The sequence below is a fragment of the Patiria miniata genome, unplaced genomic scaffold (genome assembly GCF_015706575.1).
Source record: "Patiria miniata isolate m_02_andy unplaced genomic scaffold, ASM1570657v1 HiC_scaffold_30, whole genome shotgun sequence".
NCBI lineage: Eukaryota > Metazoa > Echinodermata > Asteroidea > Valvatida > Asterinidae > Patiria > Patiria miniata.
This window is the reverse complement of record NW_024037070.1, coordinates 10,062,053-10,078,278: the sequence shown is the minus strand read 5'-3', so window position 1 is coordinate 10,078,278 and position 16,226 is coordinate 10,062,053. Positions and strand designations below refer to the sequence as shown.

The following is a 16,226-nucleotide window of genomic DNA, read 5'->3' as shown; positions in this document are numbered from 1 at the left end:
TGTGACGTCATTATTCGCTCATACGTCACGGATTGCAGTAGGCACGATGCCCGATGCATACATGTACCCGGTATGTTCGGTAGAGAAACGGACGTGTACATCGCACACACACTCTTACACATATGTCGTTCTTTTTTGCATTAGTGCTGCAAGCTGTACAATATGAGTGGGTGGCAACATTATGATTGGAAAGGCCACGGTTTAAAATATGCCCGGCCAGGTGGATATTCCACATGTACCCATGCCCTCCCAGATTTGATCTTCATTTAACCTATTGATTTTTTTAATGATATGTAAAGATGGAGTATATTCCCGTGAATTGACCTCCCCGTGCAGTAACGTTCTTACTTGAACTGTAGAAAAATGTTAGCTTAGCATTCATCAACATGTTATGTAATTGTGCATAAACAACATAAACAAGTAAATTTCTATGAACAATAGACTCAAATTGTCTTGTTCACCAAGACCTTTTGTATTTTCTTAACTTTGATATTAGTTTTCACAGATTTCATGAACATAACTATCTGTACTTGTGCTGAAAATATGCCATATGGTACAATTGGTGCACACAAACATCTTATCGAACCATAATTTATTTCCATACAAATTGCCACATTTTATGTACAATACATGTATTTGCATGTAAAGTTTACAATTGTAGAATGCATTCTGAAATTAACTCACAGCACAATGTACATTTACATCGATTAAGGACACACCTTGTCATATTGTTTGCATGGTGAAGATAGCATGAAGGTAAAAGTTTACGGTTGCACCATTTTACAAATCTCTTTTGTGACTTTTAGGGGTTCTGAGAAGAACCGGGGGGGGGGGGGGGGGGGGGACTCAACGTTTCGGACGTTTCCGACAACGTTCATACAGTGTACTCTGCCCATCATCAGTATCCTTGTTTTAAAAATGACTGCTTGCTTGAGTTCGGGTACACATACATGTAAGAGTCCACGTACCTTTGTAAATTATAGAAATCTCCTCTACAGTATATGCATACGTGTACATGTACATGTACTTATACATGTACATGTACATGTACACGTACGTACGTACATTGTACGTACATGTATGCACGTGGACATCTGTTAATGTATGAAGTGCAATACAGTACTACGTAAAACATGAAATAAACTTGCAGTTCATGTGCATGTACAATGCATACATTGTACTTCTACAGTGAGTCTATACGTATAGAATGCTTTCCAGGCATGTTCTAATGTTATCTCAACCTCACTCAAATATTAAGAACCAACTTTGAGACAGCCACAGCCTGTCTTACATGTAAAGTGTCATCAGCCGGTCACGCCCCACAGTAATTGACATCTGAAATTGAGATGACTCGTCCTATTGGCTTTTGTTGGAAGATTTTCTTGGAAATGGCCGAGCGAGTCTGCTTGAGTGTTACTCTGACTCATGCATGACGTGTGTGCGTGTATTGATGACCCATTTCTCTCTCATGTGACTCGTACTGGTTGTGTCACACACACGCCGGGATCTCCATACCGACCTGCCCATCGATGCATTTTTTGTATAATTTGGCTGATGATGTAAGAATCTCTCATTGCTGAATGGGCCATGTGACTTTGCATGCCTCAATCTTAGCAGGATTAGTTAATTTATTGCGTATTTTAAAAAGTTTGACTCTTTACAATGTATCGGGTGGGTGTATACATTGTCAATTTTCAAAGTATTTGACATCCACTGCATTCAAATTTTGGAACTTCTTTGTACACATTAACCCTCCTATGGAGACATGCATTGTCAGCCTGGTTATTACTTGGGTCAATATTGGTTTGTACACAGTATGCCAGGAGGTGAAATACAAACATTTTGACCATTGGTGACCTCTTAAATAGTAGGAGGGTTAAAGACCTCATACCCCAGAATTACTAGACACTTACAAAAGAATGCACACATTATCCAGAACTGAAGTTCATCTTTAACAGGTTTAGGAGAGTTGTTTGTTCACTGATTCTAAACGTCCCGAGTGTCATTGAATCACAGCAATAAATTTGATTAAGCAAAATTAATTCTTGAAACATTGCTGGTTGGTTCCTTTTTTTTTGGGGGGGGGGGGGGGGGGGGAGGGGAGGGGGAGGAGTAAGTAGCCCTAGCCCCAACCCTAGCCGTTACATCTGCTGAAAGAGCAACAAAAACCTGCTGTTTGCCATGGGCACCTGGGATGACGTACCCCATGCAAGAATTCTGTGGTTAAGTCCGGTCTTTCCGATTGGGTGGTGTCGTTGTTTTGTGGTTTTGGTTTTTTTTCCTCTCTCTTTTTTCTTTCTGACGAGGATGATAGCGTCGATGATGACTGGTCGCTAGGAGTTGGTTATGGGAGTATGCTGTGATGGCGACGCTATGCGATTCCTAATAAGGATTAGAGACGAATGTCATTTTGAATAAGCGGGTTGCGGTTTTGCGCCATATGCCGCAAATACCAAACAGATGAAACAAGGCATGAATAATGCAGCAGGGAGTATGTAATACTTGGTAGTTTTCCATTCATTGAAAAAAAAAATGCTGAGGTTTATGCTGGGAGTGGCATTTGCAAGATGTTTTTTGGTTGGAATTCTGGTTTAGTATGATTTGGTCTATAAAATATGTGTAAACCACTTTAACTTCAAATCTTGGAAACAGATGATCAGTAAGAAAAGAATTGTTGTGATTTAGATGTGAAAACATATTTAGGGGAAGTCTGTTGGCTGAAAATTAGATTTCTCACCTTGAAGGTGAAAACCTGAAAAATATTAATCCAACATTTTTGTGGACCTAAATGGGATTCGAAATCAGGTCACAGAGATGGAAGGTCTTTCCACCTCTGTGACCTGATTTCGAATCCCAATCAGGTCACAGAGGTGGAAGGTCTTTCCACCTCTGTGACCTGATTTCGAATCCCATATCAGGTCACAGAGGTGGAAGGTCTTTCCACCTCTGTGACCTGATTTCGAATCCCATATCCGGTCACAGAGGTGGAAGGTCTTTCCACCTCTGTGACCTGATTTCGAATCCCGTATCAGGTCACAGAGGTGGAAGGTCTTTCCACCTCTGTGACCTGATTTCGAATCCCGTATCAGGTCACAGAGGTGGAAGGTCCTTCCACCTCTGTGACCTGATTTCGAATCCCATTCAGGTCCACAATTGGATTAGGTACAATAAGGTACTCAGTCAAAGCGCAGGTAATTATGTCTATTTTTAAAGACAGGTAAATAAAGTTTATGAAAAATGTGAGACCCATTACAATGTATGTAGCACCTTTATAAAGGGTATACAAGGTGCTGCATCTCTTTAAGTGTTACTGGGTTCTTTAACGTGCATTACACAACACACGGGACCTACGGCTTTACGTCCCATCTGAAGGACGAAGCAATGATGGTAAAGTGCCTTGTTCAAGAGCACAAGCACCATGTTCTGCATCAGGATTTGAGCCCATGTACCACAGCACACAAGTCAAACACTGTAACCATTGGACCACAGCACCCCACTGGATAAAAAAACGTCCATTCTCCCGTTGCGAGAACTCCTTTGCCACAGCCAATGTTGTATGTACACATACAATTTACATGTAGGCTTCTAAAATTGAAAGAAAATGTCATGTGTTCTCATTTCCCTTGAAAGGAAAATGAGAAAATCACATTTTGGTGCTTAAACGTTAAATTTGTGTTGAGAATGTACAGTTCATGTACATTGTATGCATGTTCATTTACATGAATGTGTACAAGTAGTTTGCGCAAGATGAAATACTTCGTTTTTACTTACAAATGAACCTGCTGCTACAAGTACGTATCAGAATTAAACCAGCCAGCTGATTCTGGCAAGCTCTGTGGTCAAGTGGTTAAGACATCTGTACTAAGAAGCAGGAGGTCATGGGTTCGAATCCCGCCCAAGCAAGCTTGTTACATTGTATGTGAATGTTTTCTCACATGCTCTCAGACAGCAATGAGTATAACAAATGGTGGTGAAGTGCAGACACCAATATTTAAAGTTCACGTTCCTTCTCCCTCATGTCATCGTTTCATTAAGTGCAGCTACATTGTACATGTACATGTACATGGCACCTATCAGCGAGTTGGACAAGCAAATACAGTGTGACTAAAAAATTGATTCTGCAGTCTTGCAATGTGATTTCGGAAGCCTGTTGTTAAAATCAAATCCATTTCGAAAATACAGAAGTCACAAACATGAATCACAGGACTTCCATAAAAGCAAGCTATGTTTGTCAAAGCGCCATGAACATGTTAAGTTAAATATTGTAATATAATATTTTTCAATTTTTTTCAATTTTTTTTCTAATTTGCTGTTGGAGAAGTGATGTGGCCCATAGCGGCGAGACATCACCTTGACATTTCCATGGTTTGCCCTGGCCTTGTCAGTGTCTGCAGCCTGCCTCACCCTCTTAATCAACACGATTTGATGCATGTGCTGATAGCTTGGGTCTGAACAGACTGTACACATACATGTATACATGTACGTAACGTACATTTAAGTATTGAAGGGATTTGAGGGTTTTTTTGCTTTAAAAAAAGGGAAACTTTTTATAAGAATCGGTAGGGTTTCCTTAGTTTTCTCCAAGTCTGATCTACATGTACATATGTAAGATATAATTTGGGCACATATATACATGTACCAGAAATTTGAACAGATTTGGTTGTTTTTCTTTTAATTTACACTTCTGCAATTCACAAAATTGAACAATTGACCTGGAAATCTTTGGAAATGTATCGACTCATCAATGAAAACTGCAGTCAAGGTGATTGGATGTTAAAACAGTTTTAGTCAACAGATATAAAATATTGAATGTATTCTGGGTGCAGTAGAATGAAAATCACAAATGTATGGATGTTACATGTATGTAGAGTTCAACCTTCCACCAGGAGCCTTCATGAGGTGTTTTTTTCTATTATGTTCCAAAAATCCCTTTTATTCAAACACACATTTTTGAAAAGATTGTAGTGTTAGCCTCCTTTTCATAAATATCTTGCATTTGGACCAAAACCATGTTTCATCAATGATTTACATGTAAAACGATTCATCACAGCACAACATATACTGTACCGGTGTACATATTTTATCTTTTACACATTCTAGTTGTCTGCTGCTGAAGTCTTAAAACAAATTTGCAGTGATTACTTTGATTTCATTTCAGTCATAAATAAGGACAATTCTGCTGAGCTAGTTTATATGCTTGTTTTGTTTTGAGATATGATGGGACCTTTGTTTAAATGGGACGTACAACCTCTGTACATGCAGTATTTTATTCGATTTAAAATACAGAAGAGAAATACATACATGTACACACATACAAGTACTATGCATAGACACATTGGGATCTACATGTACATGTACAAGCCCTGTAGGGTGAAACCATATGCATATTTTATATTGCCATGTCTATCTTGTGGTTGTTTGTGGTTTGAGGAAATGAGTTTTCATAATCTATTGCTGGTTTCTATGCACTGTTTCATAATGCCACCATCAAGAATGATAACAAAAAATACTCTGCACAAGTCACAGGGTGGACAGACACACTTGTTCAATGTGTGCGTGCAATGTTTGAATTAAATAAAAGGAAATTAAGTGTGGTTTCATGTCTGGTCAGAACACTTTTATTTTTTAATTTCTTAATTTGTTTTTATTTTTTTAATACAATCTCTTGGGAATAAATCCATTTTCCACTCGAGGCATTTTTTGCAAGAGACTTTCCTGAATGTCCTAAACTCTGTCACTGTGCAGGAACCTAATGACATGGATACATTTTATGCGTTTTACATGTTGTGTAAACAAAATTGTTACAAGTGCATGTACTATTGTAGGAATTCAATCTTTGTTTTGATGTCATCACATTGGGATAGTTGACTGCAACAAGGTGTTTGTTTTTCTTGTCCAGGTGTCTGTACAGAGTTTAAAATTAGATTTTTTTTTTTTGCAATGCTACTGATAGAGGGCATTGTTCCGATAGGCCTGCGTATGTTTGTATTCTTCTAATGCTGTTTTGCCGCCCTGGCTAGCTTCAAAGGGACAGCAGAAATTAATTTCTTTGGAAAATTCCTCGCCTTTGATCTTGCGGCATCCCAAAAGACAGTCGCAAGGCTGTGCTGGTTTCTAGGGCAACCAGACAACACAGAGTGCATTTTCCAAAGACTGTCTGGAACGTGCAAATTTTTTTTGTTTATTCTTATTTTTGAATAGGCTTTTGAGACAAACTATGATGATGAACATGTCAGAGCGAACAGGGTACTAGACGGGCAATGAAGTGGATCCAGATAGTGGTTTAAACGTGTGCAACTTTCCCTCCGATCAAGGGATTGTTTCTTCTTTTTTTGTACTTCTCTTGTATGCCATTCAATTTGAAAAACACCAAGAAAGTCTTGTGAAACTTAAAAATTCCTCTCGATGCCTGGTTAAAAGAAGTCTTTATTATTAGTCATTTTTACTGTTTGACATTGGGAACAAAATACCAAAGTCATCAGTCTAACCATGGTTGTACATAATCCGTGCTGCACCTGGCTATTGGTAGCCAGCAGTGGTACCAACCTTGCCAGGCGGGTCCCATCACTAGAATACTCCAACTTGTGTGGGTTTGAGTGAAGTTACATGTACCGGTAGTTGGACTATAACCATAATTGATGCTCGCACTTGTTCACCATGCCATCATGTAAAACACCACTAATGGTGTCTATTTCCATCTTCTGGTACAATGGACAGTTCTCCCTTTATACAGTATGTGGGATGATGCGTCTCTTCCACCCCAATGAACCCACTCCTTCTCGACCCCTCCCGCCACCACCTCCCCGCCACCACCTCCACATAACTCCCGTCCTGCCACCCTCTCTCCATCACTCCCGTCCCGCCACCCTCTTCCCCTCTAATAAAAAAAACAATACAAAATAAAACAAAACAAAGAAATCAATTCTTGTATCTTATGATCACTCATCCCCACTTTCCAATTGATCGGCAATACCGGTATGTGCGTTTGTTGGAAAAACATATTGGTCAACTACCGGGTAAATCCCTCTTGCATTGCCATTCATGATGAACAATTTTCAGGAGTGTCTGTTGTTGGGGTAGAAAGAATGTTTGCCAACACCCACACAAGAATTTTCTCAGCCAGATATAATGGGATATGATCTGTCTGCCCTCTTTGGGCTGCGCCAAAAGAAATGCAGGTACAGGTATTTATTCTCAAACTGTAATCTCGAAATATGTGACACACATGGTACACATACGTAGAAAATTACATGTATTTGAAAATGTGAAAATCTAAAATCCCAGGTAGATACCAGGATCAAAGTAACAAAACAAACAAAAACACAAACATACCCAAAAAAAAACAATAAACAAAACAAAAACAGATTGATAAACATAATTTTTTTCACAGACAAAAGTTAAACAGTGATATTTTGGATTTTGAAATGTTTTGTTAAGACCAGAAAAAACACATTGAGGATACATGTACAGTATCATAGTGTATGTACATGTACATGTAATACATCTTCATTTTGAGGCCAAATCAGACTTACGGGTTACATACAGTATACTACAGGTACAGTACTGGGTATCTGCACTTGCATCGGACGTGTGTGTACATTTACTGCAAACATGTACTAAAAGTTTTCCTGCTTGAAATTCAGCTGATTAAATCTCTAATATGAGATTGCTACATGATTTGAGCAAAATGTGTTTGTACATGTATGTACATGTACATGTGTACATTTCAGAACTACTGATGCCAAAGTTATGTTTTCCATTTGAGTTAATCAACAAATTTACATGTTTATAAACGTTTTAGAGACTTTTTTTTGGGGGGGGGGGAATAACTGGGCACAGGACGTAGTGGAGAAAAAAGAAGGGGAAAAATGAATGGGATTGATTTTTTGTTGTTAATTTTCAGATTAATTGATTGGTAATCTTTGATCTGTCTTCTTCACATATTTTAAAGAAATACTGTATAAAAATAGTGGAATAAAATTACTGTGGTGTATTTTAAGGAAAAACAATGGCATCTTTCATTTCACCACTTTGAAACTTTAAAGGCTTTTTCTCAGTATTTTACTTTTGTCATGTTGATGAATGCAAACTTTAAACAGCTGTAACTTGTCAATATCATGATTGCGTGTACATCTTGGGGATATGCATTTGTAGTGTTTTGTGACTGAAGGTACCCGTACATACATGTTGTACCAATTCACATGTCACGTTGCACACCACTTCTTCTTTCAGGTATACATGGTATAGTGCAGGCGTCATGGAATGAAGATAAATGCACTGTAGGTTGGTGCACGCGCAGTTGTAATATGTACGCAGAGAAAAAATCTCTTGTGCATGATATGTACATGTTCAGTGGAGTGCGGTGAAAAAGTTGGATGTCTGCATGTCTGTGGCTTCCCTCAATGCCACCCTGAAGGCATTGAGTGTTGCGAAGTCACTAGGATCCTTCTTTTAGGGAGTTCCATTCCTTGCTGGTACCGTAGGAGGGAAGAAGGAGGAAGAGTACACTTGAGAGCTGTAGTGGGGAGTCCAAAAACGAGAGCCATGACCTCTATAAATTGAACATACTATGTCTTATTCATCTCCAGTATTGTTGCGTATAGCGCCATCGTTTGACAGAGATTGCCCAGTTTCTCCTTTTTTTTGAGACGGATCATACAAGTGTGTATTTGCCTGCAATCAGGGAACCCCTATTGTCACATCGCCAAATCGAGGACCTTTGGGAATTGGGGACCCTTGGGAATTGGGGACCCTACTGTCCTCTTTTGTTCAACATCCCATATTGAATGCAGAAACAAACTCATCATGAGTTGGTTTATGTGTTACTTTGTGTTTCCCTTTTTTTTGGATTAGAAAATGCATCGTGAACAAACTAACGTTTGTGTGCTTACAGAATTTTAAACAATTCCATATGTACATGTAGATGCACGTGTACATGTACATTATACCTGTTGTGTACAATACATGTACATGTACCGCACTGTTGGTTCATGTTTATTTACATGATACAAATGTCTCAAAACAGTTCACAACTATTATGATTTTTAAACTCCTTTTACCCCTCTTTTCTTCTTTGCAATGCCTTTTTTTTTGGATCCAGCTGCAAATCTTTGAAGTCAATGAGAGATATGAGTGTAATGTCCCTGGCAAACCTTTCAGTTGCGTTATGTATGAATGTACATGTATCAAATCAGGAGTTTGAAATACTGCACACAAATGTTTCATTGACGGTGGGATAGGCATGCATGTTAACAACCTGACATCACACATTGGGACTGGTAATTTTGTCTTCTTCATTTTTACTTCAGTTACACATGCAAAATTTAGACTGGGCACTTTCTACCGGAGTTCACACGTTGCACTGAACTGACAGTTTGATGCGTCCTGCGGGAACTCACGTCACATAGTCGGAATGACCCACTCTGTCAATATTAGGTCACTGGGGACCAGTCACTGAGGAGGGAACCAGGAGCCGAGCTGTTGGTTGGCTTGGTCCAACTTCCCTGTTTGCGATTTGGGCTGTGTTGTAGAATTGAGAACACGTGTGTTTGTGATTTGGATGTCATTCTAGGAGACCTCGTACGTCCGTTTGTGATTTATTACTGTGAGATTCTTGGGAGATAGAATGATGATACATGAGAATAGTCAAGTTCCCTGGGTGCAGTCATTGATATAAATTAAGGCTGAATCAGTTTAAAGGTTTTAAAAAGAAAAAAAGAGTCGGTATTTTTCTTGTTTTTGTTTGTTGAAGTGTTACTTTGACAGTGCTTTGTTGGTTGTTTGCTCTCAAGACATCTGTTTCATGTTCAGAATGAACTCACTTGAGTCATCCATAATAGTGACGATTCCATCTTGCTAGTGTCTTACAAAGTTACATTATAGCCCATCTCTCTAAAATCCACCTCCTTGCATCCAGATTTGTCAAAGTGTTCCACATATGTTCTCTCCCCTTCACTAGTTACGGTTGACTGGGTCTGACTCCGATTTGTCAGAGCGAGCTCAAAAGTGCAAACAGATAACACACCAAGGGAGGAGATGCTCTGACTTTGCCCTCCTCTTTCTGTCTCCCTCTCCACTCGTCAGCTAATAGACAGGTGATGAGTGAGACTCCAGTTGAGATAATACCGGGAACTTAGATAAGCTGAGGACCTGGGATACAGCTGGATCACTTGGTGCTGAGGAGGAAGGCAGTAGTGCTTGTTAGAATCATTGTACTTGACACAAAGGGTCTGATACTTTGAGAAGGGGTAGAAAATCTTCAAAGGGTTCCGGGCCGGATAGAGGCATCAGACTTGAAGTGAAAGTATTGAGGGGCAAATTCACTGTAGATGGCTAAATTGTCATGATTATCAATAATTGGTGTGTTTTAATATTTTCAGCAAAGTGAAAGTGATTTATATTGTTGCCCCTGCTCATGGGCTAAGAAAACTCCTTAGACTATCTCAGCTCCCTGCGCAGTAAACAGCTACATGTAGATGTAGCAAATTTTCTGACACAAACCAAATACAATCCTCAAACAAATAAATGATGGGGAGGAGCAATTTGTGACAAAGTGTCTCTTGCCCAAGAACCTGCACATGTAATTGGATGCACCAGATGCAGGAGAAGTTGGGCTGCGACGCAGATACATGTACATGTAATGTGTGATTGAGGGAAGGTCTTCCAAACTATGGAGCACCTTCTTGCTTGTCCATTGCAGTCCACGTGATCTGGAAGTTTTTAACTTTTTGAACCTGTGTCCGTCAATGGCTGTGTTAAAGGCAGCGAAATGACAAAAACAACAACCATCAGATTAAGTGGCAAATAATCCAATGAAATAATGCCAAATGTCCTCACTGTAGAATAAAACTTGCTGTCAGTGCAGCAACTGTTAGTGCCATGCAAATAATGCCCAATTGTCAGAATTGTTTTGCCTCAATCTTTTCATCTTTATCTTAAATTTGGAATGAATTTGCCCTGGTCTCTGTTTCTTAATTTGTCAGCATTTTTACCTAAGTTTGTTTATGTTTTTTGTTTTGTTTTGTGCAGGATGGCTCCTATCTTGCAGAACTGCTACTTTCCAAGGGTTACAAGGTAATCAGATCCGACCTAGCATAGAAGTCCAGTCCTTTGCTCAATCTGACAAGTATGGACTCCGTGCACAATTACTCCTTCAATGAGGGCGGAGTTATTTAGTCATTTGCCTGCAGTGTTGTATTTTTGAGTCCCTGTACATGTAAGGCCCTGCAAGTCCATCACAAGTCCTCCAATCTCAAGTCAAGTCACTAGCTATTCAAATGAACTTTTACAAAAGTGTTCCTTTGTCATTGTTCATCCAGTTTGTGACTGGCTTTATGAAAAGAAACTTGCGAAAGGAATTGAATACAACACTGTTTGCCTGGCAGCTGCGAGGGGTGGTTACTACATACATTTGTGCAAAAGCTTCAGATTTGTGTAAACCGGTATGTGCACACTCAGTGTGTTCCCTGCATGGAGTGCTCTTGAGTTGCTCCCCAGACTCTTCGTGCATGCCACTGATCTTGCATGAGACGCACGGACCAGACTTTTTGGACTGCGTTGCAATGATGATTACTTGACGAAGGACCCAAGTGGTCTTTGTATAAGTTTAGCCTTGTACGTGTGAATGTAGTCGGTCCCCTCTCTCTTTTTCAAGCACAGCTGGGAAGATGCCGGATACCTACGAAGTTTTTCTGATCAGAGACGACTCGGAGTGGGAAATGATCATGAAACATGACAGCCAAGATTAATTTATAACAGTTCTCTAGGTCAATCACAGATTTCAGTAAACACTAATGCCAGGAAGTTGTATGTTTAACACTAGATGGATCCATGATCCAAATTATCAAGATTGGATTGCTAAAGCTGACAAACATCATGCCAAATGTCATCTCTGTCATACAACAATAGACTTGACCGGCATGGGTGAATCGGCACTCACTAGTTCATCATCATCATCATCACTAGTTAGTTACTTGTAATTGGTGCAGATCAAATGTCTCCGATAAACCATCAATGTTTGCTGGATTTTGGTCCTTGAAAATGGGATTTCTGGACCTTGAAAGACCTTGAAAAGTCCTTGAATTTGAGCTGTTGCAAGTGTATGAACCCTGGTCACAGCAAAGAGCACCACACCCACCTAGTGTCGGCAAATCGTGTGTACATTGGAAAATATGTTGCAGCAAAGAGCGCCACTTATTGTCCAATATACAATGTAGTCCGAGATCGTCTGCTTTGACAAGCATTTCCAATAGTCAGACAGTGTCCAGCCAATCCCCAGCCCCCACACATTTTAATTTTGCGATGGCCGGCTGAACAGGAAAAAATCCTTCGAACATTGTTTCTGATGAACACTGGCAGTAAAAAAAATTACTTCCTTGATGATAACCTTGGTGATTTGTTTATGTGAAATTATTTCTTTTTTCTTTACTTTCTCTTACAAGGTTCATGGCATCATGCGCAGATCAAGTTCATTCAACACTGGCCGCATAGCTCACCTGTACGCAGACACCAAGACACATCAAATGAAAGGTAACATTTACATGTATAAGTCAATGGACCCTGAAGGCTTGGAGCCTTACATGCTTCAGACTGGTGTCCCAGAGTTGAGTGCAACCAACTTTTATCAGAAATGGCTCAGGTGAACACAAATACAAATGTAGGTTTCAGGGCAAGTTCGCGCAAGGACTATAGTTAACCATTGGTCGACTAACGCTTGCCCGAACTCTGTCTAGTCGATGATGGTTAACTACGCTAGTCGACTATTTGGAACCAACCTACTTGGTTGCTTCGCTGGTAACCATAGCCGCGCGCATTCATAACGTACAGCAGGGAGCCAGGATCTAGACGTTTTGCAATGACATTTTGACCAGCGTTCGCCTAGAGACGTTCGCACTTTGCTATTAGTGCGCAGGCGTAAGGTACGTCACAAATCAACCACTAGTTGACTAATGGTCCTTGCCCGAACTTGGCCCTAGTTTTAGACTTGCAAACTTGATGTCTTCATTTCCGTTGTACCATGTGACAAGAATGGACTCGATTCATTTTTGCCTCATCTGAACTTTGTTCAGGAAAGAGACTATGCAATCACTGTGTCTGTCCCAGGGGGGATGGAGGGGAGGGGGCCTAAGAAGAGCGCGAAAGATGGTCTGTGTGCCTCTTCTATTCGTAAAAAATGGGTGTGCGAAATGGTGATAATGGAAATATCCCTTTTAAAGTCGTTATTTGTACACTTTCAAAATATTTTTCAAGAGTCGCCCGAAACTAAATTATGCCAAAGATTTGAATAGATTTGAGTTCAAAGTTTGGAATGGTTAGGAGCAACTAGGAGCTCAAGCCAATGAAATATTTCCAGTAGTTCAGACTTATGGGCTCCGTGCACAAGTCCCCCTCAACGGTTAAGAAGGGAGAGTTGGGTGAGGCCACCTGGATTGACATTTTTACGCATTGCCGACGACGCCTGAGGCTCACTCGAAGATGCTATGGCACATTCAGAATGAAATTAGCTGACGTACTTCACGCCATACGCGTGTGAACCATACGCGCATCCACGGGGCTCTCGAATTTGGTAAATAAGCGCGCCCCCTCTTGTTCGCGCATGGAGCCCATAGTCTAGTCAAAAGAAACATTAGATATAAAATGTGCCTGTCTGAAACCAAGATGTCTTTGAATGGACTGTAGTGGCTTATAATACGTTTTGGTTTGGCGGTACCCTGGTATGCCAGTCAAGCCTACAGTCCCCTGCTTAACTAATGCTGACATCTTAACCAAGCTTTTGACTCGGCTGGGGATACTACTTCTGGTGGGAGAAATTGGAGATTTCAAAATTCGGTTATCCTAATTTGTTGCAAACTGAATAACGGTTATCTTTTATACTGGAAGTTCCCATCCAGCTCACAGTCATCCCAAGAAAAGTGACAAGTGAGGTCCCGCATGCAATGCCCTCCCAATGACTGGGTATACCGGTAGTTTGCAGGATTCAATAACTACTTTTTACAAGAACACTCCGGAGCTGTAGTGTTGAATAAAATGGATGGGAACTCTCTGATAAGTCGAATGGGCAGGCTCTTCATATACATTGTACCAAGAACACAACTAGCAAGTGAATGCATTTACAGTGGCCAGGCCTAACTTGAATACATACATCGTAGGGGAGCTAATCAAATGCACAGTGTAGTTTATTTTTAGTAGAGTCTGCTATTTGTATCTTTTCTTTGTTTTAACTGTGACGAATCATTTCTTGGCCATTTGATTTATATCCACAGATATGGTACTACACTATGGCGACCTTACTGACAGTACCTGCCTCGTGAAGATTATCAGTCAAGTACGGCCAACAGAAATCTACAACCTGGGTGCCCAGAGCCATGTGAAGGTGAGAGTTCAATCCATTTGTCGCACCAAGGTATTAAGATTATGAACATTAATTGGTTTAGAACTGTTCAGGTGTAGTGTTTTAGAAGTTTGCATAGGACCATCTTAGAGATTCCACAATGGGCAATTTCTATAAGTACATGTACAATGTAGGTTTTGAAATGTCATTGGCTGAGATCTTCACATGATATATTTCAGAAGTTCATGTACATGTATGACAATCTATATTACATCGTATGATAAGTATATTTCCAAAATGCAATAAATAAAATGCCATTTTGCTCCACAAGAATCGTGTGATTCTCAAGGAACAACTGGCGTCACACAAAATAATTACAAACATGCTTGTGTCACCCACGATGCGGCGACGATTCCTCGGCATAGACGTGATCATGTGATGTCTTCAAAATGGCAGTGCACATGTTGTTAACAATCAAACAATCGTCCACGGCCACTTCTGTTCATTCAACCATTTTTGCTGTAAGCTGAAGAAAGATAATTTGGTTGCGAGCACTACGTGGTAACTTCACACAGGTCGACTGTGATTGATTCCCCGCCTGTCATCAGGCACACGTTCCGACGAGGTGCAAAAGTTGACATTTTTATTCTCTTGCAACTGTTTTTTTACAATTTTTTTGAGCGCCAACTGATGTAGATTGTCTTAATATCATTGTAGCTCAGGCGCAGCGTGATCCTGAAAAGTCAGTCGCTGACTGTTCTGTGTCGTTGCAAGCTCAACCATAGGGCAGCTTTACATGCAAAGATACATCACATTTTGGAACTCTAATTCACAGAGATACCCCACATGGTACGTACGGTACATACATGTACATGTACCGGTACATTGTAACTGTTTTTTAGTCTCTATGAAGTACCAATGTGATCATTAAAATGTCATTTCATAAAGGCAGGAATTTTTTTGTGTTTACACCTCTATACATTTTAAGTGAACATTTGAAAGCTTCGGTCATTGATGAAACGTGCATCTGCAGTGACATGCGCATCTGGGCTTGCATTGACATGTGCACGCCCTGGTCATCTTTGATACCAGCACACCCCAGGTCACATCATTTACCTTGTGCCCAGGGTCTATTCCGAAAGTCTTGGAGAATGATAAAAGGTGTTGTTATATCGTGTCTAAATTTGGCAGTTGAAATTTCATTGGTCTAAAATGGCCACGTGTCCAGTCTCTAAAAAATAACTGTTTACTTCATTTACACTGCGTTGCATATAAATTACCTCATATATACTGCATTCCATATAATTAAACTTGTATACATGTACTTCATTGCATATAAATTACCTAGCTGTGTTATGCACGCATGTAGGGCCAGCCGGCATGACTCGTGACTGAAACTGCAGCCACTCAGTCTTATGTCTAAGATCAAATTGGCAGTTATGAAAGGTTACACCGCAGTGATTTCATATATTTCTTGCATAGTAAGTTGCATCCCTTTATTTTGTTGGCTTATTGGCATGATTAGACAAAGCACATACACATGTGCCAGGAGCTAATTTTGTACCTGCCAAAGCAGAAATGTTTGTTCAGTTGCAAATCACCAAAAAGCATCAGTTACAGGCAACTTTGCTGGTACATGTATGTGTAATCACTCAGAGGCTATGCACACATGTGACACTTTGGCTGACAACCGCTCACAAAAACTTCTCTCTTTTTTTGTATAGTGGTAGGATTAAAATCCGAATTTTTTAAAATTCGGATCGAATTCCATTATTCGGTTTGGATTTTGGAAACCGGATATTCAAAACAAACCTTAAAAATATTTGGCGTTCCATTTTTTGTTGCACAAGCTAGAGAAAACAACCAGAACATCCCCCAATTTGCTCCATGGTCTCTG

At 40.1% G+C, this 16,226-nt stretch overlaps 1 protein-coding gene across 2 annotated transcripts in view; it reads left to right on the top strand.

Annotated features, from left to right (window-relative positions):
* Positions 1–16,226, top strand: part of LOC119739033 (GDP-mannose 4,6 dehydratase-like) — a 67,486-nt gene that overhangs the window by 14,570 nt on the left and 36,690 nt on the right. For both annotated transcript variants that reach the window (XM_038213870.1, XM_038213871.1), the window contains exons 2-4: positions 11,029–11,073; positions 12,441–12,528; positions 14,262–14,371. In XM_038213870.1, coding sequence (XP_038069798.1) covers positions 11,029–11,073; positions 12,441–12,528; positions 14,262–14,371 — 243 coding nt within the window. The remainder of the gene's footprint in view (positions 1–11,028; positions 11,074–12,440; positions 12,529–14,261; positions 14,372–16,226) is intronic.